At 50.1% G+C, this 24,747-nt stretch overlaps 1 protein-coding gene across 7 annotated transcripts; it reads right to left on the bottom strand.

Annotated features, from left to right (window-relative positions):
- Positions 1 to 1,445: 1,445 nt before the first annotated feature.
- Positions 1,446 to 24,744, bottom strand: Oas2 (2'-5'-oligoadenylate synthetase 2). 7 transcript variants are annotated; one of them, XM_052168892.1, is made up of 12 exons: positions 21,711 to 24,744; positions 20,788 to 21,040; positions 20,574 to 20,687; positions 17,730 to 17,908; positions 15,753 to 15,988; positions 14,395 to 14,539; positions 11,312 to 11,485; positions 10,937 to 11,219; positions 7,669 to 7,856; positions 6,697 to 6,935; positions 4,828 to 4,981; positions 1,446 to 3,014 (listed from the first exon to the last, which is right to left on the bottom strand). In XM_052168892.1, the coding sequence occupies exons 1-12, from the start codon at positions 21,912 to 21,914 to the stop codon at positions 2,790 to 2,792; spliced, it is 2,394 nt and encodes a 797-aa protein (XP_052024852.1). In that variant the 5' UTR covers positions 21,915 to 24,744; the 3' UTR covers positions 1,446 to 2,789. The 7 variants fall into 7 exon arrangements, with proteins under 7 accessions (XP_052024852.1, XP_052024854.1, XP_052024853.1 ...); XM_052168894.1 differs by having other exon boundaries at positions 7,669 to 7,748; XM_052168893.1 differs by having other exon boundaries at positions 20,788 to 20,959.
- Between the last annotated feature and the right edge of the window lie 3 nt (positions 24,745 to 24,747).

Below are 24,747 nucleotides of genomic sequence, written 5' to 3'. Positions count from 1 at the left end.
GGGGAATGTGGTGCTCCTAGGACTTTGCTGCCATTCAGAAGCTGAGAGAGAATGGTCATGGCCAGCTTCAGGGACTCCTTAGACTCCTTCAGCTGTGTTTGCCAAAATCCCACAGGAAAGGGGCAGGTCTCCTCTTCCCTCCACCCCACCCCCACCACCTGTCCCTGGTATGCTGATCTTTCTCCTGTGAACACCAGAGAGGCAGAGCTGCCACCCTTAAACACTGAGCTGATGGTTCTGTCATACTCTCGAGGGATTGGCAGCCCACAGAAAAGAAAAGGGACCGATGTTTACAGATGCTTACAGAATGGGTCTCAGGCCGCAGGCTTAACCAGGGCACACCCACGCAGGCATGATGTAGCCCGTGCGCACGTGGAAGCCAGAGGACAACTTGAAGGAACTGGATCTCCTCTTTCACCCTGTTGAGCTCTCCGGATCAAACTCAGGCATCGGGCTTGGTGGCAAGCCCCTCTTTACAAGTCACCATGTCGCTGGTCCCCACCTTATTTTCCTGAGGCAAGGTCTCTCGTTGAATATAGAGCTTGCTGTTTTGGTTGGCCTGCCTGTCTAGAGAGTTCCTGGGAGCCTCTAGTCTCTCCCAGCTCAGGGCTGTAGGCGTTGCCCCCCATGCCTGGCTTTTTTGTGAATATTAGGATCTGAACTCTGGGCTTGTACAGCAAGCTTGTCTGAGCCATCCCGACACCCCTTCTCTTGTTCTGCGTAGCTAAAGCTGATGCCAAACTGGCAAGTTGGAAGAACCCATGGATGGTGCCGTGGGCAATGTGCCAAGCCTGATGGTCTCTCTGCTAACTTTTACCTTCTGTTGGTTGAGTGCCGTGGGACCCAGGGCACACCTCCGACCGCATAAGCTCCCTCCTGCTGATGTGTTTTTAACTGTGGCTTGGGGAGGTGATATTCTGACCCAGGTTATAGTGTCCCCGTCAGCATACAATGACCAAACCTCCTAGATCATTGACATCACTGCTGCAGGTTGCAAAACGGAAATGTTTTCATTTTGCACACTTTCCAGCACTGATTGAATTTTTCTACAAAAAATAAAAAATAAATAAATAATGCCTTTTCTTCATCAGTTAGGACCATTCATTTTCTTGACATGATTGAACAGGTGAGCCTGGGTCTAATTATTTCTTGTTCAGAGGCATTAATCACCAGTTTTCTGAGAAAGGACAGATGTCCTGGCTACTTCCAGTAACAACCGGTGACAGCCTGTTCCCGGGTCACCGCGAATTCTCTCATATTTCTGCTCCAAATGACTTTAACATGTCCACGGATGCTGAGAGGACGCTGATAGGAGAGACGGTGTCACCTTGTCCCCTTTGAGTCTCTCTCCGTGCTCTGCGAGGGTCCGTATTTGTGTGGGTTGCACACAGGACCCCCTTCAGAATTCATAACCTACCATGATGGCTCATAGACTGAAGAAAGGGTGCACCCAAGACCACCATTTATTATGAAGCATATAAATGAACAGCTAAACACAGAGTCCCCAGGGAGGGGGTTGATCCAGGAGTGTCTGTCCCCATGGAGGTCGGATTCTACCTTGTTGATACATTGGGATGTTGATCAGCGCAGAGGTTCCTGGAACTTGCTTATCCAGAGACTTTGGTGGGGTCTCAGCACTAGGATTTCTGTCTGGGCTAGCCCAGTCTGAGCCACCTCAAAGGGTACATCAGGACTGGATGAAGGAGTTTACAGCGAAGCCAACTCCCTGGGATGCTGCACTTCTATGCTTATAAAGCAGCACAGGGGCCAGGCACGGCCCTCAGTGCATCAGAGCAAGCACAGGCAGAAAAGGCTCGACCTTACTTGGGAATCGAAGGGCTTAGACCTTGTGTATCTGTGCAGTTAAAGCCCAGGGGTGAAGGCCCCCTGGGCAGCTGGCACGGCCACGGCAGGAGGTACCAACCAGCATTTGGCGGGCATAAAATGTTCTGCGGGGCTATTCACTGAGCTACACTGCCGCATCTTCAGGAGTCCACCTGAGCCTGCTTGTTAGTGAACATCACAGCTGGACCTGCTGACTGTTGGTCTTCACTCTTGGAAGAGAGGTGGGGTGGGAAGGTTATGGGACCCTCAGCTGAGTTATCGAACAACTGGTCCCAACTAGCTGCGTGCTATTCTGCCCTGATTGTACGTAGTCTCTGGGAAGGGCTATAGGATACAGGAGGAAAGATGAGGGGAGGGGTTCCCTTTATGCAGAGCCAGGAAAGCCATTATCCTAGCTAGGTGCAGACCTTCTAGTATGACAGCTTCAAAGGTCCCTGTGCTCCTGCCTGTGACCCCTCACCTGTGAGCAGGCGAGCTCAGTCAGCTCCTTGGCCCTGCAGGGAAGGTAGAAATGTATGTCCCTTGGTTTGTCCTGGGACCTTAAAAGGGGTAGATGTTTATATTTCCCCCAAGAGAAAGAGTGTTAACAGCAGAGGTAGAGGGAGGGGGTCTCGGCTAGCTGCTGGATGGGGCCTCTCTGTATCCACAGGGACAGGGAAAGAGACAAAGACACAACGGAAGACTCCGAGGGCAAGTTGGGGCTGATGGAAATGAAGGGCTAGGGAGGAGCTTAACCTTGGTGACGGGGTGGGGTGACGGGGTGGGGGAGTGGGGGGTGTGGGGGGTGGGGGGTGGGGGGGTGAGTCTAGAGCTGCCTGGAGACTAGCAGGTGGGAGGCAGAAAAAAGCCGGAACAGAATACAAAACACATCGCGCTGCATGGGGCAAGCAGCTCGGGGGTGGGGGGTGGGGGGATGGGGGGGGTGGGGAGCCCATGTCTTGATTTCAAGCAGGAAGGAGAGAGGTGGGAGCCAGCCCGAGAGAGCTGGACCCAGGCTCCCTTTTATAACGTGGTCTGAGTCTTTGCCAGATGACGCTAGAAGCTTCTTCCAGAATTTTCACTCCAGAGCAGAATGGACTCCAACTTAGTACACCCCACCCACAGTGGGGTAGATCTGAAGTCCACAGCTTCCTAGGGTCTGCACTACCTGGAGGGAGAGGGAGGGGAAGCTTAAAGAAGGGCATAGTGGTGCACACCTTTAATTCTAGCAGAGGCAGGTGGATCTCTGAGTTAAGGCCGGTGTGGACTACACAGGGAGTTCCAGGGCAGCCAGAGCTACATCGGAAGAGCCTGTCTCCAGAAAAGAATCTGGAAAACATAGTTGGGAAACTGTGATCAGAGACAAAGACAACAACAAACTGACTGTCAGTTCAGTTTGGGCTAACGTGGGCTGGCCCTGCAGGTGAAGACAGGGGCATGCCTCTGAGGTATGGGACTCACTGGGGACAAACTTTCTCTCACTAGAAGACACAACACCGTGTCTCAGGTTTTCTTTTTCTTCCTTCCTTCCTCTCTCTCTTCTCTCTCTCTCTCTCTTTCTTTCTCTCTCTCTCTCTCTCTCTCTTTCTCTCTCTCTCTCTCTTTCTTTCTTTCTTTCTTTCTTTCTTTCTTTCTTTCTTTCTTTCTTTCTTTCTTTCTTTCTTTCTTTCTTTCTTTCTTTCTTTCTTTCTTTCTTTCTTTCTTTCTTTCTTTCTTTCTTTCTTTCTTTCTTTCTTTCTTTCTTTCTTTCTTTCTTTCTTTCTTTCTTTCTTTCTTTCTTTCTTTGTAGCCCTGGCTGTCCTGGGTATTCTGGAACTCACTCTGTAAACCAGGCTGGCCTCAAACTCAGAAATCCACCTGCCTCTGCCTCCCAAGTGCCAGGATTAAAGGTGTGCGCTACCACTGCCCGACTTGTTTCATTTTTTTTTTTTTTGTTTTGTTTTGTTTTGTTTTTTTCTGGGAAAGACCTAGAAGAGGCTGGGACAGTGTTCGGCAATCTCCAGTGCACAACATAGCCCTGTCAACTTGTCCCCAGATGTCAGCGGTGCTGAGGAAAGACAGAAGGGAGATCGGAGTGTGCCTGCCTGTACGAGGGGTGGAGGAGGAAGCTCTCACCCCGAGAAGACACAACTCTGCTTGGCGGCCACTTTCAGAGTTACGAGTGGCCATGCAACAACTCTAGATTCTTAATGTGTGAGGACTGTGACAGTGAAACTTCTGAGCTAATCCCATGTCCTCCCCGCTACCCTCTTTTACTATTTTTCTCTGTTGCATGTATTTGTATGCATGTTTGCATGTGTGTTGTTGAATTTATATATACGTTTGAATGTGTGCACATGCATATGTTTACACGTGCGAGGCCCTGAGGTGCTGTCGGGAATCATCCTATTTCAGTCACTATTTCACCTTAGTTATTGAGCCAGGGTTTGTTAATCAAACCCAGAACTAGCTGAGCTAGCCAGCTTGCTTTGGGGATTCCAAGAACTCAACCTTCCAAGGCGGGAATCCCAGGGGTCTGCCACGCCCACCCTGCCTCAGTATCCAGGACTGAGTTCTTTCCCCATCTTCCTGTTGGGTGAAGATGCAAGGTGCAGGCACCCCACTGGGTTCAGGGCCACTTGAGCTAAAAATAGATTGAAGAGCTAGACAGAGTGGTAGCCTCACTTGGGGGGGGGGGGGGATGCTGTCATTTTGATTGGAGACATGGGTGGTGCTGCCAGGTAGATATAGGGTGGATCAAGGTACCACCTAGACAAAAGACAAAAAGCCTTGGCGCTGCCCCAAGATCCCTCCTGGAGAGACTAGCTCCCACCATGTCACTTCCCAGGTACCTGGGGAGGGAGTGTGTGTGTGTGTGTGTGTGTGTGTGTGTGGTGACTGACTGAACTCCTGAAGTCCATTTTTCTATTCTTTGTGGGCTCTGCAATTCCAAACTACTACACTAAGAAAGCCTTTGATCGGAATTCGTGGCGGGGCCACCCCAGTTCTTTAGAGGGCTCTTACTGGCACTTTCCACGGCTCTACCATGCTTTTTTGCTCCACTTGGAAACAGGGGGAGGACAGCCACTCTTTTGCTTCTTCGGCTAGAAGATCCCAACGCCAGCGGTCACCTCCTCCCACGTCGCCTGTGGGATCTGCTGGATCCAGGATCACAGGCCTAAAGGAGAGGTTAGAGAGAGTGAAAGGGTTGTTGTCAAGACCCCTGGCCTCAGCCTTCAGGGTTGGCCCTATTTTCGTTAATGATAAAATGTATCTGGCAGCCTAGGTCAACCAATTTGAAACTAAAGAGTCAAAGTTACTTCCTAGAATTGTTACATTTGAAGAACACGCCCCCGCCCCCACCCCGCTAAAGCAGTTATTTAGGGTGGACAGCAAAGTATATGGTGACCGCCTCTTTCAAGATACTCTCGCCCAACTAGAAGGTGTTGAACAATGCAATGTTGCTAAGTAGTCTTTGAGTTGCAAATTTGCTGGGGGTGGGGGCATGGAGGTGGGGGAGCTAGGCTGGGGAATGTGTGCGCATGCGCAGGCCAGCCCAGCGAGCCTGATCTTAATGCTGTTTCTTCCCTTTGCTGTTTTATATTATCCCCCTTTTCCCTTTCTTCCTCCACCTTTGTTCCTTGCTCAAGGTATCTCTGAGAACCCCGTCCCTTTATTTAAATAGTTCTGTGGGGACAGTTTGCTAATTTAAGGTTTAAGGTCCTCCCAGCTGGTAGCACACACTTTGTTGCTGTTGTTGTTTTTTATGGGGTTTTTTTTGTTGTTGTTGTTGTTGTTGTTTTTTTTGTTTTGTTTTATTTTTTCGAGACAGGGTTTCTCTGTGTAGCCCTGGCTGTTCTGGAACTCACTCTGTAGACCAGGCTGGCCTCAAACTCAGAAATCTACCTGCCTCTGCCTCCCAAGTGCTGGGACTAAAGGCATGCAGGAGACGGAGACAGGCAGATCTCTGTAAGTTTGAGGTAGTGCGTTCTAGGGCAGCTAGGCTATGTAAAGAGACCCTGTCTTTTTTTTTTTTTCCTTTTTTAGGATTTATTTATTTATTATATGTTAGTACACTATAGCTGTCTTCAGACACTCTAGAAGAGGGCATCAGATCTCATTACGGATGGCTGTGAGCCACCATGCGGTTGCTGGGATTTGAACTCAGGACCTTCGGAAGAGCAGCCAGTGCTCTTAACCACTGAGCCATCTCTCCAGCCCAAGAGACCCTGTCTTAAACTATCAAACGAACGAATAAATAACAAAACAAAGCAAAGAAACAACAACAATAGAAAATCTTCCAGCTTTCAGCCTCTGAAATGCTGGGATTTTGGCAGGTACCATCCGGCCTGGCTTTTTATTCTTTTAGTTCTGAAAGATAAAACCAGATCTGACTAGATGCTAATGACAGGGGTTGGATAAAGGGTAAAGGAATTTGCTGCCAAGTCCACAACAGGCAGACTGGAGTGCGATCCTCTTAGACCCACGAGGTGGGAGGAGAGAACTGACTCTGGAAAGTTGTCCTTTGACTTGCTGTGGTGTGCGCATGCTTGCGTGCACGGGGGCGGGGCGGGGCGGGGCTGGGAACAGCAGTGCTATTTCTCAGGAGTATCCTGCCATCTCAGACCCCCTCTCCGACTGTCTAGCACACACACATCTCCAGGTGACAGAGCAAGGGAAGCAGTGCAAGCGCCCCCTGCCGGCCGCCTGCTTCAGCATCCTTCCTGGTTGGCAAACCCCTCCCACTCCAAGGTTGAGGTTTTCTCCTTTCTCAGTTTCACCCTGGGAAGGAACAAGACCCCTCCCCCCCTCGGGGGAGAAGAATCTAGGTCATGGAAGAAATAGTGTGGAAGGGAATCGGGTTAATTCAGAACGGGGAGGGAGAGCGGGCACCTCTTTTTCCGGATCTGGGTCAGTAGGAACTTCCGCATGTGTTCCTCTTCGAAGTTGTAATTGACTGTCCAGAAGATGCATAGCTGCTGGTATTTTATGATCAGGTCCAGGACGGTCCGGAAGCCTTCAGCAGTGTTGAAGTCATGTGTGCCACTGCCCTGCTCCCAGGTATACACGGTGAGCAGCTCCAGGGCGTACTTTGGGGGCAAGGATGCTTTGGGCTTCATCTTCCTTTCGTACTGGTGGGGAGAATGGGGATGTCAGGTGACCCTGGCAAGGCAGAGGAAGCCCGATGTGTCTCCTGGATTGCTTGGGTTGCAGCAGAGGCAACTGGACTGTGATGTAGAATTTGGAAGAGGGGAAACCCCCAGTTCTAGGTAGGCCTGCTAGACACAGCAGCAGGCGGCGTGGCCCACACAGCGCTCTGCGTTTGGGCTACATAACAGCTGCGAGATTGGACCCTCTGTATGCTAGGTATGTGCCCTGCCACATGGACTGCCATATCAGAGGCAGACAGGAGGCTTGAGGAAGTCACGTGACTTGCTGAAAGTCAAGCCAGAGATTCCCCACCCCCCTAGCCCTCAGGTATCCATGGCGACTCCAGTTTCAGGGGGCAGCTTCATCCTGCCTTCTGAGAGAGTGCCTTGTCTGTACACAGCAGTACCCGCAACCTGTGGCACACAACCCTAACTTCCATCCACACTCCTCAGGAGAGAACTTGGCTGAAGCCAAACTCATTGGCCACAAACATCACCACACAATGGTTTGCACCAGTAGGCCCAATAGGCCTAACCCAGATACCATGACAGAAGAGAATCAGAAAGTCCGTGGCTTAATGAGAAGTAGGTTCCCTAAAGAGGCCCTGCCCCCGGCACGGTTGGATTTGGGTGTCCAGGACACTTGGCAAAGCCTGTGTCTAAGTTTACTGGTTAAAAACAATAGCCAGATTGGCCAGAGCAGGGGCTGGCTGACCTGTTTGTACCAGTGCTTGATCAGGCGGATAAGATTCTTCAGTTTGGTGGGCCGGGTTTCAATGAACTCTTTCTGTAACTCTGTAAAACAGATTGAAAACTCTCCTTCTTTGATGGCTCCTGATACATACTGCTCAATGAGTTCCTTGTAGGCTTTGGGCCTAGTAGTGAAGCCAGGCCGCAGTTGACCTAACATGAGAGCAAAATGTCTGTTAGATCCTATGAATATGGTAAGCGACAGAATAAAAAAAAATTTTTTTTTTGGAGACAGGATCTCATGTAGCCCAAGATGGCATTGAACTTGCTATGTGGCCAAAGAGGATCTTGAATTTTTGACCCCCCTGCCTCTACCTTCCAAATGTTGAGATGACAGCTGTGCACCACCATGCCCAGTTTATGCGACACAGGGGATTGTAACGAGGTCTTGGGCATGTGAGACAAACATTCTACCAATGACTCTACGTCCACAGTTCTAAAAATTGGTGTTTCAAAACTTTATTTTCCATTTGTGTGTGTGTGTGCATGTGTGATTATGTGTGCATGCGTGTGTGCACATGTGTCCTGTGTGCACACATGCATAAGTGCAAGTGACTGGGCCAGAAGAAGGTCCCAGGTCCCCTGGGTCTGGAGTTACAGGATGTGAGTCAACTGGAGTTTAGTGCTGGGAACCAAACATAGGTCCTCCAAAGAACAGCCAGCCCTCCTTAGCCACGGAAGTCATCCTGTGTTTTTGAAACAAATGTAATTTCATGGGGGAGGGGTAGGAGGGGAATTCAATTCAATGGAGAAATTCCCTTTCAATCATGTACATTTATTTGATCTACTGACAGCTGTCCAAGATGCAGACAGTAGTGACTGCATGTCTGGAGGGCACAGTGGGTTTACAGTGGCACACACATCTGTGGTACCCACTAGGGCAGCCGCTGGCCACTGTGGCTGATTATATGTGAGAGAACTGAGACAAGACAAAGATTCGGCTCTACAGTGGCTCCAGGCACATCTCACGCTCTCCGTGGACTCAGAACCCAGATCTAGATGCTTCCTACTGTTGGAGAAAGACCCTCTGGTCGGGTCTGGGCTCAAGCTTTTGTACTCTGCCCCTGAGGCATCTTTAGTCTCATTTTTTTTTTGTTGTTGTTGTTGACTTATTATTATTATTATTTGGTTTTTCGAGCTAGGGTTTCTCTGTGTAGCTCTGGCTGTCCTGGAACTTACTCTGTAGACCAGGCTGGCCTCGAACTCAGAAATCCGCCTGCCTCTGCCTCCCAAGTGCTGGGATTAAAGGCATGTATCACCACTGCCCGGCTAGTCTCATTTTGTGTGTGTGTGTGTGTGTGTGTGAATAAAGTTTTATTGGGACAGAGTTGACTCCATTTGTGAATCTCTGGTGTATGGCTGTTTTCACATTGAAACAGCTGGATTGAGAAGACTGTGCCATTCAAGAGTGAAAATATTCACTGTGTTGCTGTCCTAGTGAGCTCTCCGTCAACACAGACCTAGACACACCTGGGAAGAGGGAACCTCAACTGAGGAACCGCCTCCCTCAGACTGGTCTATGGCCGCCACGTCTGTGGGGCATTTTCTGAATTGATGAATGACTTGGAAAGGTCTAGGCCATTTGCTGTGGGTGGTGCCACCCTGCCCCGCCCTGCCCCTGGGCAGGTGGTCCTGAGTTGTATAAGGAAACAGGCTGTGGAACCTAGAGACAGCAGACCAGTAAACCACACCTCTCCCCACCTCTGCTTCAGTCCCTGCCTCCATGATGGAACCCATGTGAGGTGAACAAAACCCTTTCCTCCCCATGTGGATTTGGTTAGTGACTTAGCAACAGAAGCCAAACCAGGACAGCTGCCCTTTCAAAAGCACACAGACGGACAGACAGACAGACAAAGTGCGCTGAACCCCATTCTGTATAGTCCTGTTTCTTTTCTGAGAGAAATTGAGACAGCTAGTTTTGGTTTGCAGTGGGCTGGGGGTGGGGTGGGGGGCAAACCCAGGGTCCTGAGCATACAGGCAAGAGCTCTGCCCCTGAGCTACAGCCCCAGGCCCCAGATAATGGGCATGAGTTTTGCTTTACTTTGTCATCCTCACATTCAGCACCATGTCTTACGCATGCTAAGCGAATGCTTTATCCCTGATTACACCCCATTCCCAAGGAAGACACGCGGGGCTTTATGATTCTGATATGGGAAACATGTATAGTAGTTTGGCCTCTGTGTGTGCTCAAATATGTGCATGAACGAGACAGAGAGAGAGAGAGAGAGAGAGAGAGAGAGAGAGAGAGAGAGAATATGATGAGAACATGAGAAAGCCCAGAGTCATCTGAGAAGTTGTTACGGGAGGGCCCAGCCCATGTGGGTGGCACCAACCATCCCCTTGACATGTGGCCCTGGCATGAATAAGAAAGTTAGCCAAGCATAAGTCTGTGAGCGAGACAGCATCCCCCTGTGGTTTCCACTTCAATGCCCTGCCTTAAGCTTCTGCCCTGGACTCCCTTCACGATGGCTCTCCATGACGGACGGAGATCCAGAAGTGTAAACCAAACCAGTCCTTTCTCCCTCTAAGTCACTTAGTGAAGATGGGTCTGCGTGCTTGTCTGTGTGCACCCATGCAGAGGCCAGGGAGGGCGGTTGGGGTTCTGCTGGACCATCCTTCACCATTTCCCATGGAGACAGGCTCTCCCACTGACCCGGGAGCTTTCTCACTGAGCTAGACCATCTCTGCCCCCACACACCTCCCCTTCACCTGCATCCATGGCCGGAAGCAGAGAGCCTGGCTTTTTAATACATCGGTGCTGGGGGACAAACCTCAGATCTCCACAACAGAATGACAAACACAGCTCAGAGGCTCCTCCCCAGCCTACCCTGAGGCCCTTTATCCATCTATATCTCTGTAGCTCTCACCCATGAATAGGATCTTTAAGGAGGAGTTTTGCCTACACCAATTTCCTGTTTCTTGTTTCACAAAGCCTCGCCCTGTTCTGTTCTTTTATTCTCTTCTCCATGCAGGAAATGAAGGGATATTATCTACGATATGCATCTAACTCTTTATGTGCCATCCCTGACACGACTTGCAGAGTGGAGCCTACAGCTCCTGGAGGCAATCTGAGGGTCCTTTCATGAGAATGAAATCGGAATGCAGGCATATTGTAGCTATGCACCTGCTGGGGGCCCCGGGCTAGGATTGGTAGACAGCTATAGCTCATTACCCAGCATTCTGATTGAAGGAGCCTTCAATCTTCTCAGGAGCTAGGGTCTGGGCACTCTTACCTAGTGCATCATAGGCGGGAAGGACATCGAACTCAACGCTTTCATTGAGACTCTTGGATTTCAAGGTAAAACTCAGCACCCTGGGGGCAGGCCATTTTGACATCTCAAACTTCACCTCCAACTCATGGGCTTGCTTGCAGGCTTCTAATTGCCTCTGGATCTCCTGAACGAAGCAGGTGCGCTGGGTTCTTAGGGAGTCATAACTATTCAGCGAGCTGAGGAACACTACAATGTCGGCATCTGATCCCTGCTTCAGAGCGGTGCCCTTGGCAGTGGATCCTCCCTAGGGAGGAAAGGGGAAGTGAGGTGCTGCTTCCCTTTACCCTCATCTTCCTGGCACCCAAGCACTGGAATCGGGGAAGGGCCAGCGCTCACCTTGACGGCCTTCAGGACTTTGGTGTCAGAATTCCGGAAGCAGTTCTCTTTAAGGAAGGAACAGATAATGTCAACGGCTCTTTTGATCTGCTCTAGGAAGACCTTGTTGGGCTGGAGGAAGTCTTGGATGAATTTGTCCAGTAAATGGGTTGGAGTGACGAAAAGTGGCCTGGGCTGGGGAGGAGAGAGCCTTGGTGAGCTCTGCACAGAAAAAAAGTCACCTCCATCCCACTGCCAGCCTGCTTCCAACTGTGGGCGGAGACCTTCTTGTCTCTGGAGTTTGCACTGATATACCTAGAAAATGCTCTTGAGACACCAGCGGAAAACTACTAACACCCCACCTCCCAACACACACACACACACACACACACACACTCCACTCCGGCAGAAACTCTCTTGGTCCCTCATGGGTGATTTGGGAGAGACCTGGATCCTTCTGAGGGGCTTGTGGAGTGCAGACATGGGAGGTGTTCTGGGCCAGCCTGAGGAGGTCTCCAAGGACCTTCCAAGAGGCAGCTGGCAGGTTAAACAAGTAGAGGTGAGGACAGAAGTGGAGAGGAAGGGGCTCAAGGATGTTGGGATAATGGTTCTGAAGATGGACGGAGGAGCCAGGACAGGAGGGCAGCCTTGAGATGCTTGACTAGGGAAGGAGACCTTGAGGGTCTCCACCCCAGCCCTGCAAGACTGCGTTTGGATTACCCACTGTCACAATGATAAGATTATGAATTTAGGGTACATGTTTTTTAAACAGGAGAGGAAAGGAAGAGAGGTCTAAGTAGGTAAGTTTCCTGGGGAAGCACTGGTGGAGGCCGGTACAACCACCCTGAGGGCAGGAGGGGTGCTCAGCTCCCCCGCAGTCTCAGATGATCTTGGTGCCTCAAGATGTAGTGACCCTTAGCAACAGCATCTTCAGTACCTTTCTCTCCCACAGCTCAGATGGTGTAAAGGATGGGTGTGCATTTACACGTGTCATATGTGAGGTGTAAAGGATGGGTGCATGTGTACACGTGTCATATGTGAGCAGACACACGGGAGTGCACACACACGAGAGGGTATTTATGAATATGAGATATGAGTGCTTTGTGTGTGTGTTCGTGCACATGAACGTGGCTGCAGATGCAAGTGTGCAAACTCAAGTGAGTGCCAGCACAGGTGCGTGTACACCTGTGATGTTGTGATGCCTCAGGTACAAAGATGAATGTTCACAGGTGTGAGGTGGAAATTTCTGGTTGTATCACGTGATACAGATGCGTGTGATGTCTTGCTGAGGTAAAACTTGTGGGAGGACATGTGATATGGAGAGAGGATAAATAAGACTCAACTGGACCTTGACGGAGCGCTTTCATAGCTCACTATGCCATGCTTGTTGAAAGAGGCATAGCAGAGAACTTCTCCTGGTGTCCCAGCTGGCCCTGGTTGCTCCCGCTGACTCACACCAATTTGGCGGAGGCCTGGCTGTTTCTGCTGGATCATGCCACCACCGCTGACACGTGTTTGGTATCCTGACAATAGAGACTGGAATCACCCCCAAAGAACTACTACTAAACAGGTCCACATCCCCTTGTCCAGTTTACCATCTTTTCTCCCCTACCTTTGGACGGTAGGCAAGAAATGTTACAAAACCTTATTAAGATAGGTTTAAAAAATATCTGAGCCTACATATGCATGTTTATATGTGAGTATGTGCATGCATGCATGCATATGAGCGGGAATGCTCATTCCTGCCTGTGTGTTGGTTCCTGGGCCTGGACTTTGAAGCAGCTGTTGAGAGGCAGGTGACATAATAGCCCGGAAGGAACAGGCTGGTGAGACAGCTGCAGGGGATCAAAAGGTGCGGCAGGGACAACAGAGCTGGCTCAGTGATTAAGTGCTCTGTCTGCTTTGTCAGAGGATCCAGGTTTGATTCCCTGTACCTGGGTGACTCACAACTGTCTAACTCCAGTTCCACTGGCATATTTGTCCCACTTCCAAGGTTAACAAAGCAGCCTTTGACCAGACTCAGCTGGTCTAACTTGGGTGTACACTGACACTTTCTGACAGGCAGATTTCCTCTGCTTGGCTGCTGGCCCGCACCCACGGCCCCCGGGCTTCAGGGTTTGCTAGAGTGTCACACACAGCGTGACTTCTCTGTGCTTCTAGGAGGCTCTGCCTCTTTTCCTCCCTCCTCTCCTCTCCTCCTCCCTTCCCTTGGCCCCTCCATGCCTCCTGATATCACCCCTGCCAAAGTAAACTCATCACTTTTCTGGAGGGGGAACCCAATTTCTCTGTTCCCCCCTTTTCTACCTCACACTCATCTTGTGGCCTCTAAGAGTTGGTTGTGTTGTGTCCCCCTAAAATACATTGGGGTTTGGGCCTGTAGTAACCATGGCCTAATAGAAAACAGTGCTAACTAGAAGAGCCATCATAACCCAAGGAACAAACAGGCAGACAGGGTAGAGTATGGCAGTGGAGGGAAAGGTAGTGTCCTGGTTTGAATATGCTCTGCCCAGAGAGTGGCACTATTTGGAGGTGTGGCCTTGGAGCCTTGTCGGCCTGTTGGAGTAGGCGTGGCCTTGTCGCAGTGGGCGTGGTCATGTTGGAGTGGGTGTGGCTTTGTTGGAGTAGATGCACCACTGTGGGCATGGGCTTTAAGACCCTCATCCCAGCTTCCTGGAAGTCAGTCTTCTCCTAGCAGCCTTCAGATGAAGATGTAGAACTCTCAGCTCCTCCAGTGCCATGTCTGCCTGGATGCTGCCTTACTTCCTACATTGATGATAATGGATTGAATCTCTGAACCTGTAAACCAACCCCAATTAAATGTTGTCCTTATAAGGGTTGCCTTGGTCATGGTGTCTGTTCACAGCAGGAGAACCCTAAGTAAGACAGGTAGGGGGAAGTTCCCCTTGGACCACCTGGGAGAGCCCAGTGCTCTCTACTTCTTGTCTTTGAAACTCTGGCATCCATAACACTGGGCAAATACATTTTTGCTGCTTTAAGCTACACTGAGCATATGACTGTGTGATAGTGGTCACACACAGGAAGCCAAGACACACAGTTATATCAGTGTTGGGAGGTTCTTCCCTCCAGTGTGGAAACTCTCTTACCAGAACATCCCAGTATGGTGCAGGTGACTCATTATTCAGGCTGGGAGAGTATAGCCAGGCCCGAGCCTTCTCTGCCAGTATCTGCCAGGACCCGTCATCTTTGCCCACATTGTTGGTTGGGTCACTTGGATCCAAGATGACCGGTCTAGGAATTTTATTAGATGAAAAAAAAATCAGGGCTGGGTTTAGCAGCATACACTTTTAATACCAGCACTTGGGAGGCAGAAGCAGGTAGGTCTCTGTGAGTTCAAGGCCAGCCTGGTCTACAGAATGAGTTCCAGGCCAGCTAGAGCTACATAGTAAGACTCTATTTCACTCTTCCTCTACCCCCACAAGAAAGAAATCTGGGACTGGGAAGACGGCTTGGCAACTAAGAGTGCTTAGAGACCAGTTATAACAGTACTTAGTGCTCAGTCCTAAGAGTGCTTAGTGCTTAATCCTATGAGTGCTTAGTGCTCAGTCCTAAGTGTGCTTAGTGCTTGATCCTAAGAATGCGTAGTGCTCTGTCCTTAGAGTGCTTAGTGCTCCACATAAGGACCAGACTTTGGGACCCAACACCCACATAACAACATGAGTGTTCTGAACACACCTTTAATCCTGGCTCTGGGGGAGGGGAGTAGAGACAGCAGGGTCTCTGGGGCTTGCTGGCTTCCAGCCTAGTTGAAAAACACAGGAACTCAGGTTGAGGAAAAGAGAGATCCTGCCTCCCAGGGATAGATGGGGAACACCTGATACCCTCTTCCGGCCTCTTTGTGCAAAGTGGTGCACACCCACTCCTACAGTCACATAGACACACAAATAAGTCTTAATGGAAAGAGGGGCTGGAGTCAGCGGGTGAAGTACTTGTTTCACAAACAGGCCCTGAGTTGGGGTCCCCAAGACTCACATAAAAAGTCAGACATTGGTGTGAGTTTGTAATCCCAGCCCTGAGTGGGCAGAGGCAGAGGCAGGGGGCTGATGCTCAATACCCAGTCTAGCCTATTGAGCATCAGTGAGAGACCCTGACTCAACAAATAGGGTAGAAGGGCAGGAGAGACCCTTCAGCGATTAAGAGCACTGGCTGCTCTTGTCGGGGGGCCCCATGTTCAGTCTGAGAACCCAGGTAATGGCTCACAACCATCTGCAACTCCAGCCCCAGTGAATCCAACTCCCTCTTCTGGCCTTTGTAGGCACTGCATGCAGACAAAACCCGACCATGAGTTGGACCGTGAAATACATTAGCTGGCTCTCTTTTGCAAATGGACCCTCAGGTTTGCTCTAGCTCCCAGCAAGGGTTCAGAACTCAGAACCCGCTCTCAGTGAAGCCCTGGCCTTGGGATCTTCTCCAGTGAAGCTGGAGAGATCCAAAAGCTGGGTACCTTTGGGAGTTGAGCTGGTACAGAAGGTTGTTCCGGACTGTCTCATCCTCAAAGTTGTAGTTGACTGTCCAGTAGACACACAGATTTGTCGGCTGACTGATGAGTTGCAGCACGGTCCTGACACCTTGTGCCATGTCGAAGTCTTCAGCTTGGGAGCCCTGTTCCCAGGCATACACAGTGAGCAGCTCCAGGGCATACAGCAATGGCTGAGGTGTGGATGCACACTTCCCCTGGCACTGGGACAGAGGACAAGACCATCATCCCCCACACCTGGAAGTCAATATGTCCACACCATCCGATACTGATGAAGGTGTGGAAGGAACACCTGGAATTCTCACACTGCTTACTGGAGTATGTGTATATGAGTGTGTGGATGGGTGTGAGTGTGTGCATGTGACAGTGTGAATGTGTTGAGTGTGGGTATGTACGTGATGGTAAATGTGGGTGTCTCTCTGAATGTGTGTGTGTGAGTGTGCATGAGTGTGTGAATGTGTAGTGTGTGAGTGTAAATATGTGTGACTGTGTGTGACTATGACAGTGTGTGTGTGAGAGAGTGAATGTGTGAGTGTGTGTATGTGATTGTAAATGTGCGTGTCTCAGCGTGTGTGTGAGAGTGAATATGTGTGTGTACATGAGTGTGAACATGTGTAACTGTGTGCCATTTTGAGTGTGGGTATATATGCATGAGAGAATGTAAGTGTGTGTGTAAGCATGAGTGGACATGTGAGTGTGGAAGTGTGTGATTGTGTGAGTGTGCAATGTGTACATATGACTGTGTCAGCATGTGTATATATGTGTGAGGGTGAAGGTGTGTGTCAGTGTGTGAATGTATGAGTGTGTGCATGTGAGTTTGAGTTGTGTCGGTTATATGTTGTGTGTGTTTGTGTGAAGGTGCATATCAGTGTGTGAATATATGAGTTTGAGTTGTGTGTATGAGTGTGTGTGTGTGTGTAAGAGAGAGAGAGAGGCCAGAGGTCAAGGGCAGGTATCTCCTTCAGTCATTCTCCACCTGGGAGAGTCTCTCACTGAACCTTGAGCTCACTGTTGGCTCCAATGTCTGGTCAGGGAGCCGGGGGATCGGGGGATCTGCCTGTGCCTACACTGGAGTTGCAGGTGCAGCTACCCCTCTGGCTTTACATTGGTAGTGGGGATCCTCACTTGGGTCCCTGGACTTACACAGCTCTCCAGCCTCTGGAAGACTGATCTTAAAAATCCACTTGGCACAATATGAATGCTAAATAAATACTCTCCACTATATGTCATATAGAGTCCATGTGTCCAGACAACATTTCCTTCCTTTGGAAGACCAATATAATGTTCTCTCTCTCTCTCTCTCTCTCTCTCTCATTATTTATTTTAGATATGTGAGTACACTGTCACAGAAGAGGGCATCAGATCCCATTACAGATGGTTGTGAGCCACCATGTGGTTGCTGGGAATTGAACTCATTCTCTGGAAGAGCAGTCGGTGCTCTTAACCACTGAGCCATCTCTCCAGCCCCCAATATGTGCTCTTAACTGCTGAACCATCTCAGGAGCTTCATATTTTTTTTTAAAAGAAGAGTCTTGCTATATAGTTGGGATTAGCCTTGGACTCTAGAGCCGCACATCTTCTCTCCTAGAGTGCTGGGACCACAGTCAGGCAGCCACCATGTCCTTGGGCTGAGAAAATATTCTATTCTGGTTTGTGGCTGAAGAAGAGATCAAATCAGGTTGAGGGATGTGTTAATATGGTTGAAATTTCCTTACTCTGAATGATCTCAATAGAAAGGTAATACAGTAGGGCATGGTGGCTTTGGTCTCAGGACTTGGGAGGCAGAGGCAGAGGCAGAGGCAGAGGCAGAGGCAGAGGCAGAGGCAGAGGCAGAGGCAGAGGCAGAGGCAGAGGCAGGTGGATCTCTGAATTTGAGGCCAGCCTGGTCTGCAGAGTGAGTTCCAGGCTAGACTGAGAAAACAAGGCAACAACAGCATACATTACCTGTTCATACCAGTGCTTGACCAATAGGATCAAATCCTTCAGTCTTCTGGGATATTTCTTGAAAAACTGCTCCTGCAGTGTGGTGAAGCAGTCTGAGAACTCCCCTGGTGTTGCTCCTACTCGATCCATGGATTGTTTGAGATTCCGATAGACCTGGGAGCTGGGATTCTCACTGACGCCTGACGGGAGGGAGCAGTGGGAAGCTTGGCTGGAGCTGGGAAGACCGTCTATTGCCTGATCTGTGGGAGGGCAGCTAGCGCTCTGGGAAAGCTAACAGTGCGATCCCCTTGCAATCCCCTAGCTAGCAAGCTATCTCCTTGATAGAAAATAAAGGCTAAAATGAAGGCTGTGTGTGTGTGTGTGTGTATGTGCACACGTGTGCACATGTGTGCACATGCACCCAAGACAGACTCAGTAGAGCCACGCAGAACATGAGGCAGTAAAATTACACGTGAGGAATAAAGGCCTCACGTTAATACCAAAACCAAATGTTTGTGCGTAGCTACATATGTCTGTGTCACAGAGTGACTTCTATCGATCCTTTGTACATAGACTTGGGCACCTCGAGGTGACAGGAGCAGGGGAGGGGAGCGGTGCACGAACCAATTAGTTTCTGTAGTTGCTCGCTGAGCTCTGCTCTTCATAAACATATGTAGGTACACAGCTTTGGGCAAGGAACCATATGGACTCACCAGCAAGGGACTGGGCACGTGCCCTTGCCATTCATTGACTAGTGACTATGCAACAATGTAACACATAAGTGTCCCAGACCTCATACCGAGCACAACTACCACAACTACAGAAACCATGACAATAGCAGTCTACCTGACCTGGTAGAGACAAGTAGACCAGGTTAGTTGGCCTTTTATTTAGTAAAGAAAGCGATTTCTCAGCCCCCCACCCCCAACCAGGGCCTTATTTTCTTAGCAACATTTATTGCTTTCTTGTAATTAAATCTTATTTTGGAAGATGCAAATCTATCGCCATCTGGTAGCAACATCCGGTACTACACGTGGAGAGTTCATTTCTCCCAGCACCTTCCTTGATTGGGTCAAAGTCACAGAGGGTGGGTTGGGCTGGACTCCGACTACCACAGTGCATACCAGAAGACAGAACCCAGACTTTCCTGCAACCCTTTTAAACAGGCACACCTTTACAACTAAAAGAACCTGTTAGCTGGTTGCTCTGATCTTAGATTTGGTGACAAGGAACCCATAGGGTTGTGTGTCAGTCACTTTTCTGGTTGGAAGAGGGATGTCTTTCTTTTGGCTCACTGTTAGAGGGTACAGGCATCATGGAGAGAAGATCTGGCTGCAGGCTGTGATGCTGCAGGATCCCGTCTTGGGCCAGAAAGCAAACACAGACTGGAAGTGCGGTTGGAAGCAGGGTGGGGTTGCCACCCTCAAGGGTCATTTCCCAGCCCCCCACTTCCTCTCCACACCTTCTCAAATGAGTGCCACAGGCTGGGACCAAAGTGTTCAAACTGTGAGCCTGTAGGGACATTTCACTTTCGAACCCTAAGATGGGAAGGGCCCAGGGATGCCACCTTTCTGGGAATGCACATTTCCATCTTGTCAGAAAATGGTCAGGTGGTGGCCATTCAAGGACCCAGTAACCCAGAAGTTTCTCAGCATTGTGGACAATGAAGGGGTCCTGACCTCCAGCTCAGAGGTCCTGGGCTGTCAGCCTAGTGGAGCCCACGGTTGGCAGAATAGCCACAGTACAGTACTGTGCTTCTGTTTTCCCATCCATCTGTCCATTCCTACATCCATATATTTTCATCTGTCCACCCATCCACACATCCATCCATCCATCCATCCATTCACTTTTTCATCCATCAATCCATTCATGCATCCATCTACTTTTCCACCCACCTACCCATCTATCCATCCATCCATCCATCCATTCATCCATCCAAACATCCATCCATCCATCCATCCACACATCCATCCAATATCCATCCATCCATCCATCCATCCATCCATCCATCCATCCATCCATCCATCCACACATCCATCCATCCATCCATCCATCCACACATCCATCCATCCATCCATCCATCCACCCATCCATCCACACATCCATCCATCCACCCATCCATCCATCCATCCAAACATCCATCCATCCATCCATCCATCCATCCATCCATCCATCCATCTATCCATCCATCCATCTATCCATCCATCTATCCATCCATCCATCCAAACATCCATCCATCCATCCATCCAAACATCCATCCATCCATCCATCCACACATCCACCCATCCACCCATCCATCCATCCATTCATCCATCCATCCACAATGCTTCCCTCCATTTTCCATCTGTCCACACATCATCCATCCATCCTCATACACATACACCCATCCCTACATCCACCCACCCACACATATACACATGTAGTGGGACCCAGCCATCAACCTGTCCACTTTCTTTCCTGCCATCTGTCCATCTGCCCATCACTCATCCACCCTCTCACCTATAAAGGCTCCCCTTTGGGTTCACGAGTCTAGAACACTGTATCCAAAGCCAGAGCGATGAGAGTGAAGACCTAGGCAGAGGACGCCTAGGGAAGGAGGCTCTTGTCTCTTGGGGGTTGTGGTAGTTTGGAGGCTCATTATCTTTGCATGCTTGGTCCCCAGTTGATGAACTGTTTGGGAAAGATTAGGAGGTGTGTCCTTGCTGGAGGAGGTGTGCTTCTGGGGGTGGGGTGGGGAAAGCTCCTGCCAGGTCCAGAGTCTCCTCTCTCTTTCTGCTGTCTGCTTATGGACCAGGACGTGAATCTCCCAGATATTGCTCCAACACTAAGCCTGTCTGTTTCCCACCATGATGATAAGGGACTGACCCTTGGAAACTTGAAGCCAGCTGTTAGTTAAATGCTCCTTTTTATAAGAGTTGTCTTGATCATGGGGTCTCTTCGCAGCAATTGACCAGTGACTGAGACAGGAGTTTACAAGCCCTATTTTGGAAACAGCCTCAGTCCATGGGACCCCAGTGGCCTCCCAGGATTCCCAGAAGGCTTGGACCCCGCCCCCCACCCCAGTCCCCAGATCACTCACGCAGAGGATTGAAGGCTGGAAGTAACTGCAAGGATATACTCTGCTCTGGTGTAGACACTTGTACTACCAGGGCGTATCCACGGTTTACTGACATCCTGTATTTCACATAGCTTTTCAGCCGTTGCTCAATCGTGTCGAGGAGTTTATCTTGGTTTTTCTTCTGATCCTGGAACTGTTGGAAGCAATCCATGAAAAGAACAAGGGTACCATCGAAGCGGCCTCTTAGGACTGTGCCCCGACCATAGGAGCCACCCTGCAGGGAATGGAGGGGCATTCGTGAGATCCAGACCTTCTGTAGATCCAGGAGGTCTTAAATCAAGTGAAATCCCCCAAATGTCACTGTCATTTTAAAACCAGGTTGCCAGCACTGATTTGTGTCCATGTTTTGCATGCTAGTTCCAAACTGGAGTCAACTCAAAACTGCAATAAGAGGAATGAATAACACAGCAGAATACTATACAGGCATGAAAAATAGATACAGTGGAGTACTATGTAGGCATGAAAATAGATAGATACATGAACAAAAATCTCACAAATGTGGGGTCAAGAACACCATACCTCAAAGCATAAATGCGTGTAGTCAGTCCCTGGCAATTTACTGAGCACTGATAACAACAGTCCCTGTGCTAAGAACACTGCTTGTTTCACCATCACAACACTCTGAAGTGGGGTCTAGGCTGACCTCATTCTGCAGATCTGGACGCCGAGGCACAGAGAGGTGAAGCACCCTGACAGAGCCATGCAGCCAGGCAGAGGAAGGCCTGGCAGCAGCATGGTCCCCTGCACTGTCTGTCCTCAGAGGGCAGCCTTTAAAGTGCAGTCTCCTGGGCCTGGTGTGGAGCAATGGTCAGCACCACCACCTGTGGGGACAGCGGGCTCTCCCTCCTGGAATCCAGAGGCCTGGCCCCAGCCCTGAGCCTCACCTTAGCCACTTTCATCACAGGGATCTCACTGCGCAGCAGGTCAGAGATGGTGTCCACGGCCTGGTCTATCTGCTTCAGAGATGCTTCATTGGGTTTGAGGTTTGCCCGGATATATTCTTCTAGCTTGTCTGCTGGCACCGAGGACACCCCCGAAGACCCACCAAACGGCCAGCCAGGTGACCAACTGGTTAGCCAGTTTTCCATAGTTGCTAGTTGGCCTTGTCAATTGCTGAGGCAGAACACTCTCAGGTCCTGGGCTTCTGCCCTGCGTCTGGGTTTCTAGAAAGAGGAAATCCAAAGCCCCACCCCTAACTCAGCCCTGCCTAGGAGCCTAGGAAATCGAAACCGGAGTGTGGGAGTCACTGCCCAGCAGCTGGGGTGTGTATGTGTGTGGGTGTGGGTGTGGGTGTGTGGGTGTGTGGGTGCGTGTTAGCTTCCAGCTGGTTGGCCCCTCCCAAGAACACCCCAGCTTAAACTTAAAGCCTTAAGAGACTGAGGGGACACCTGCACAGAGGCCAGTGTTTTTAGTCCTTCAGTGTAGGACTGTCTTCTTGGTGCCTCTGTTTCCTCCACTTATAGCTAGAAGGAGCCTGTCTCAGAAATAACAAACCATTAGGCAGAAAGCTGGCTGGCTAAATGCTAAGCTAATTTGATTTTATTGAGGGTAGAGTCTGTCCATTAACATAATGTCCCTTCCTTCCTGTTTCCAGTGGCTGGAGCATTCAGTGACAGACTGGGCAGACAGAAAGAGCTCAGAGATACCTCTGGGTAAACATAAGGCCCTGAAGAGTCAAGAGTAGCCTACACTCACTCACACACACACACACACACACACACACACACAAACACACAGAGTATGTGTGTGTTAAAAAGTAAATATTTAAAAATCAAAAACAAAAATAAACTTCACCAACTCAACACAATTATTTTGGGTTAGTATTGAGACAGAGCCTTGCTATCTAGCCCAAACTGGTCTTGAGCTGGTAATCCCCCGGCCTCAGCCTCTCATAAATTATTATGTATAGCATCTTCTTCCGAGGTAGGATGGCACATTGTGTGTGGCTGTCCTATGTGGCAGATGACTTCCTGGGACCCTCACCAGGAACGGCACAGTGGCTTTGTATTGGGAATTCACCTCAGAGTACGACAAAGTGCCTGTAGTCACAGCAGAGCATTGGCTCTGGCAAAGGGTCCCTGAAAGCAGCGGAGTTGTGGCAGTTCCTCTGAGTGAGGCCATAGAAAGAAAATGTCCACAGGGGGCACTAGCGGCTCTCAGGGACCCTGCCTCCACTTCCTGAGAGCTGGGGATTGAACCTGCGCATCATCACCTCACCCAGCCCTCGCTATGCCCCACTGGACCTCCTCCCCGGGCTGTGGCCTGAAAGCTCACCGTTTCATTCCGCACTGCTATGGAGGCCACTGTTGGAGACTGTGGGGTCAGGTCAGTAAGGCCTCTCTTTCCTCTGCCCTGATGGCCGTCACTTCACTCCTCACTCTGGCTCACAGTCACCCCAATTCTGGAGCCGTTTTGACAAGAGAGCCCAGGGTCTGTGTGGTGGGGACAAGGGCTGGCATTAGACCCGAGGGAAACACCATTCAGGTTACTGTCTGACTAAAGCCAGCGCCCAAGGGGACAGGCCGAACGACCGACTCTTCCTAATTTGGGGTTTTCAGAGAGCAGCTCCTCACTGGCTTTTGAGGTCCTTTTTTATAGGGAAGGGTTAGGGTTGATAGAAAAGGTCTATTGAGTCCCTTGGCTGTTAGCACTGGGACAGAAGAGTGTGGGGGTGGGGTCAGGGCTCAAAGCTGCCTGTGGGGTAGTAAGTGCAAGGAGCATCACGTGGGAGTCATGGTTTGCAGGATGAATTAGGTTTAGGAAACAATGTTCTTGTAAGGTGTGGCAACTTAATAACAATGTATAACAACGCAGCTCTTAACAACACCCTGCCTCCTCTTTTCATGCTGGGATGCTAGGTCAGCGCCCCATCTGCTGTCAGACTCCACGGAAAAGCAGGTGTCTCCATCCGTCTAGAGCAGCAGTTTTCAATCTCTGGGCCTCCACCCCTCAGGGATCGAACAACCCTTTTACAGGGATCATTTAAGATTGTGCGAAAATACATTTTTTTCCAACAGTTAAGACCATAACTGAGATACCACTCTTCTGTCTCCAGGCGGGTCAACCCACCTAGATACGCCCACGTGGGAGTACCCGGAACTATATTAAAGGGTGGCAGCGTCACGAAGGTTAAGAACCACTCGTCTAGAGCTCTGAGAATTGCAATCATCAGGAGACATAATATGGGGTCTGTTTTGTGTCCTCACTGGGTTGATTAGGTGAGGTGAGGTCCGGACCAATCCTAGTGGGGTCTTGGTGCTGCCTGGAGCTAAGAGGCGGCAGAGAGGGGACCTGGGGACCCTTGACCTCTCACTCAGAGTAAGCTGAGGAGGCAAGAATGGATTGCAAGGAGGAAGGGACTAGGAAGCCTCTCCTCCTCACCATCCTACATCCCTGTTGGTCTGTCCCCAGCGGTGGTCTAGGCAGAGCCGCGCTATTTGAGAAGCTCCTGGTGGGGGATGGGTTTGCACAGTCTCCTTTCTCTGATTCCTGTTCCTCTCCTGGGGATGGATCACTACCGTGTCTACCCCTCAGTGGTTCCCCTGGAGGATCCTGCTGTGGCCACACTGCTCCCAGAATCTGCCACTCGCTTTCCGTGTCTCCAGGTTGGGATATTCATAGGCTATGTCTCCCTGTCCTCTGTCCTCCGGCCCCTAGCTGTCACTCAGACACCAGGGGATTGGAGGCTTTCCCCCATGGAAGATAGACAAGTAGAGATTTGTCCCGGAGATGTCCTGGCATCACTCTGGTCCTGGTGGGGATCAGGGAACAAGGGACAAGCACTATCCACAGTCCACCCTTAGCATGGCAAAAAGGGAAGATTCTTGTTGGCAAACAGGCTTATGCATCAAGGGCTTGCAAACCCTTCTTGTCCCCCTCGGGTCCCCTGTTTGCACTGCATATGGGGACAACGGACATCAG

This window comes from Apodemus sylvaticus, chromosome 22 (assembly GCF_947179515.1).
Source record: "Apodemus sylvaticus chromosome 22, mApoSyl1.1, whole genome shotgun sequence".
Taxonomy (NCBI): domain Eukaryota; kingdom Metazoa; phylum Chordata; class Mammalia; order Rodentia; family Muridae; genus Apodemus; species Apodemus sylvaticus.
The sequence above is the reverse complement of the archived record's forward strand: the minus strand, read 5'-3'. Positions and strand labels throughout refer to the sequence as shown.